Consider the following 3,590-nt stretch of genomic DNA (forward strand, 5'->3'; position numbering starts at 1 on the left):
ACAAAGAATTATTTAGAATTTTGAAGTTCACAGTATAGAGTTATTATGACTTGAAATGGAGATGCACAGTTGCTTTGCAGGTTTGAGAGGACTGCAGGTTTTGGAAATGATTGGGAAGATCAACATCACAAATGAGTTTTCATTTCTTAGACTGTTTTATTTGTTTTAGATAGTTGGTAATGGAAATTAAGATCTTCATATTGACTAATTGATGTATTCCCAATTGAGCTTTTAGAATAGTAGCAAAGATTGCTTCTAGTTGTATAAGTCCTTCCATGAGTTGTGAACATTACCTCAGTCCCCCTTCCCTCAGCTTACACACTTATCCTGCTCACAACAAGATGTCTTGGCACCATACTTCATAGCTGTAGCATAAATAATTTTTTAGGAAATCATGCTAAAAAGAAATTTTAAATATACTTTCGAGGTGCAGGTATATTTTTCAGTGACATTAGCCAGGGTCAAACAAGCAGTTGGCTATATAATGCACACAACTTAAAACAGGCGCCACTTTTAAGTGTCTTGGAGCTGTATTGCAGAGAGGAAAACAAAGTTGTTATAACTTGTCTTTGTGTTTCAGCACCAGGGTGGGAAAACTCCTCCAGACAGTGAGTTTGCAGAGATGATTTGCAGCCAGTGCCTTACCAAACATGATTTCCTAGTACATTACCTCGGTCTTACTGGTAAGGTAACTGCAAGTTGTAATGCTTATTTCTCCCAAAGCTTTCATATTTGTTAGTAAAGTTCAGATTCTTAAAATATTCTAGCCAAATTTGAAGACATATATCATGTGGTTAGTAGTTTCATGTTCATAGAAATGCTATATTTAGTATGTATAATCTTTGAGGGATATTGTTATCAGCATATGAATATCAAGGGCAAATACATAGTAATTGAAATTGAATGTGTGGTTTGCTTTTAGAAGTTGAAGTGATCAGAAATCAATAATAGATAATTAGTTAATTTTGATTGATATTTGGAGAAGGAATAGTGATTATAAGATAATTGTGGGCTGTCTCACCTGTCTCATAAAGTCACTCTTATATCTCAGTATCTGTGTACAGTTATGAATTTATATTTCATGATACTCAGCATTTCCAGCAAGAGATATTTCAATGTATTGTACATTTTAAAGTTTCAGTTCTGAAGAGTGAGGAATCTAAAGCATCTGTTGATGTTGAAGCTGGTGCTGAAAAGAGTACAAAGGTAAGGGTCACTAGGTATATCCATGTATGTCCATTTAATGAAAAATTGAAAGTACACAGCTTCTCAAAATCATTTAATGTTTTCAGGTAAATATTTTTGAATGGCAACAGTGTAATATATGTCAGTAGGTGGATTTCTTGCTTTTCCCCCGATTGGTCTTTGAAAATGTACCAATGAATACTTATATTTCTGTAAAGTATGTTACCCTGTAAAATCTTTTGCAGAAAGATACCTCTGAGACTGTGAAGAGTGAAGAGAATGGGTCTAAGAGTGAAAAAGAAGTTGCCAAGGAGGAGGAAAAAGCTGATGACAATGCTAATGTTAAAAAATGTGAATCAGCAGGTAAATCCCTTAGTCAATTGTAGGTGTGTGGATGTTGGAGAGTGAAACAGTAAGAGAAAGTGTGTGTGTGTTGGTGCATTGTATGTTAGAGGACTTAACTATGAACCTGCCATAAGTGTGAATGAATAAGCAATGATAACATATTCAACAAGAATTACCGTTTTCTTTGTGTTTCTTCTGGTAATTATTTTTTTAAACATTTCAGAATGCAAACTGAAAACTCTGGCCAAGCAAGAACTTCCAGATGGTGCTGCATTCTTTACCATGAATTGGCGAAAGCAGCTGTGCACTTGTGAGGAATGCAAGGTAATTCACAAACAGTATTTGCATAACAGGGTTCAAACATATGATTGTCATTACATATCTTGGATAGTTTTACATCTGAGGCTGTTTATGATTTAAAAATGGGTAGAATTTTAGATTACCTGACATTGATTTGGCTTCTCTATTAAATAGTATTTCTAGATCTGTGATTTGGGTTAAGAAAACCTTCTAATCTTACCAGGCAAAGTATAAATCTGAGGGGGTAATCTTCTTGCTTGACGAGGAAGACACAGTTTCCTTCTATGAAGAAAGTGGAAAGAACCATCAGAGAAACCACTCTGCACCAGTACAAAGAGAGCTTGAGGCCCTTTCTTCTCTAGATAGAGTCGTCCGCACAGAGATGGTTCATGGTATGTAATTTGAGTCATAATGTAAACAAATTGTACATTGCTTGCTGTTGAAAATGAATTTCAAATGGCTTAAGAAAATACAAAATAGTATAGGGTGGAAGTTTGGTTTTGGTCTTTTACATAATAGTCGGGGAATTAAGGGTAATTATGAGGATTTCTAAAGGATTACAGTACTACTCATTTTGTCTCTCTTCTAAATTTATGCTTTCTATACACCCAGAGTACAACACTCTGAGCTCATCCCTGAGAGAGTACCTGCGTAAATTTGCTGAGAACAAGAAGGTGGTTCGAGACGAGGACATTCGCGAATTCTTCTCGCAACTAACTGCAAACAAGAAGCAACGACCAGGGTCATCTGTCCAGTTGTTCTGCAAGTGAATATGTGGTGGATTTTTATTCTCCCATAATAATTTTATTGTCTTGTCTTAAAAGGCAGCCCTTGGTTTGGATATTTGTGATAAAATTCTGTATTTGGTGTGCATTTGGAGACTGATTTGCAGATTTCCTTTTTGTTCATACTGCTGATGAAGTTTATTTTAAATACGGATGACAATGAAAAAAGGAAATTGTTTATTCAGTTTTCCCAACAAGATTTTTCAAGAGGATGGGGTGGATATGGTTTGTATGCATCAGTAGCAGCACTTGAATTTTTTATGTCCTTGTATTGAAAAGAAGACCTAGTTTTACATCACTTTATTTTTTTAAGCAATACGTAATAACTTTTTAATGCAAATCACAATTGTTATGCTACATTGTTAAATTATGGATCATCACAGTTTAATTCATGTTCTCTCTCATGGAAAATATGTTATTGTGAATCATGTTCTCTTCATTTTGTTTAAAGAGAGCCACACTTTGTAACTGTTTGGTAGGCAGGGTCTGTGTGTGATTTGCAGACTGGGCAGTAATTTTTAGAATCTCTACTTTGAAAGCTTTAGGAATCATGATGTTGTTGTCTCAGGTTTCTTGACAGCATTACCAAAGAAACAAATTTGAATTCTGTCAAAATTATAATAAAAAATGTCATTGGCTTTGAAGACTTCTTTTTAAAGGATATATTTGATGCACTTTGGAATATAGTAATGCATTATTATTTTTATCTACTTTTTGAATATCAAAGGCTGAGCTGGAAATAGGATTATGAATTTTGTAAAGTGTACAACAATATTTAGATACACCATGTGCTGCTCGAAGTTACTGTTTAATAAATGTTCAGTATGGGAATTTCCCAAAGTTTTGTAGTAAGAGTAGAGACATTAGATAGTTAACTTGTAATGACAATGGTAGTGTTGTAGTTGTTCCAGTGATGGAGGACCATTTTATCTCTTTAGAAGTACCAATGAATGCAAGTGACTTTTACTCTTGTGA

At 34.5% G+C, this 3,590-nt stretch overlaps 1 protein-coding gene across 1 annotated transcript in view; it reads left to right on the forward strand.

The window, feature by feature from the left end:
- LOC119593723 (putative E3 ubiquitin-protein ligase UBR7) overlaps positions 1–3,586 on the forward strand; it is an 8,152-nt gene extending 4,566 nt beyond the window's left edge. Inside the window, exons 5-10 of the mRNA XM_037942696.1 lie at positions 581–683; positions 1,136–1,206; positions 1,431–1,548; positions 1,754–1,854; positions 2,054–2,222; positions 2,443–3,586. Of these exons, the coding sequence (XP_037798624.1) occupies positions 581–683; positions 1,136–1,206; positions 1,431–1,548; positions 1,754–1,854; positions 2,054–2,222; positions 2,443–2,600 (720 nt within the window). The 3' untranslated portion in view covers positions 2,601–3,586. The remainder of the gene's footprint in view (positions 1–580; positions 684–1,135; positions 1,207–1,430; positions 1,549–1,753; positions 1,855–2,053; positions 2,223–2,442) is intronic.
- The last annotated feature ends 4 nt before the right edge of the window (positions 3,587–3,590 follow it).

The sequence above is a fragment of the Penaeus monodon genome, chromosome 32, assembly GCF_015228065.2.
Source record: "Penaeus monodon isolate SGIC_2016 chromosome 32, NSTDA_Pmon_1, whole genome shotgun sequence".
Classification (NCBI taxonomy): domain Eukaryota; kingdom Metazoa; phylum Arthropoda; class Malacostraca; order Decapoda; family Penaeidae; genus Penaeus; species Penaeus monodon.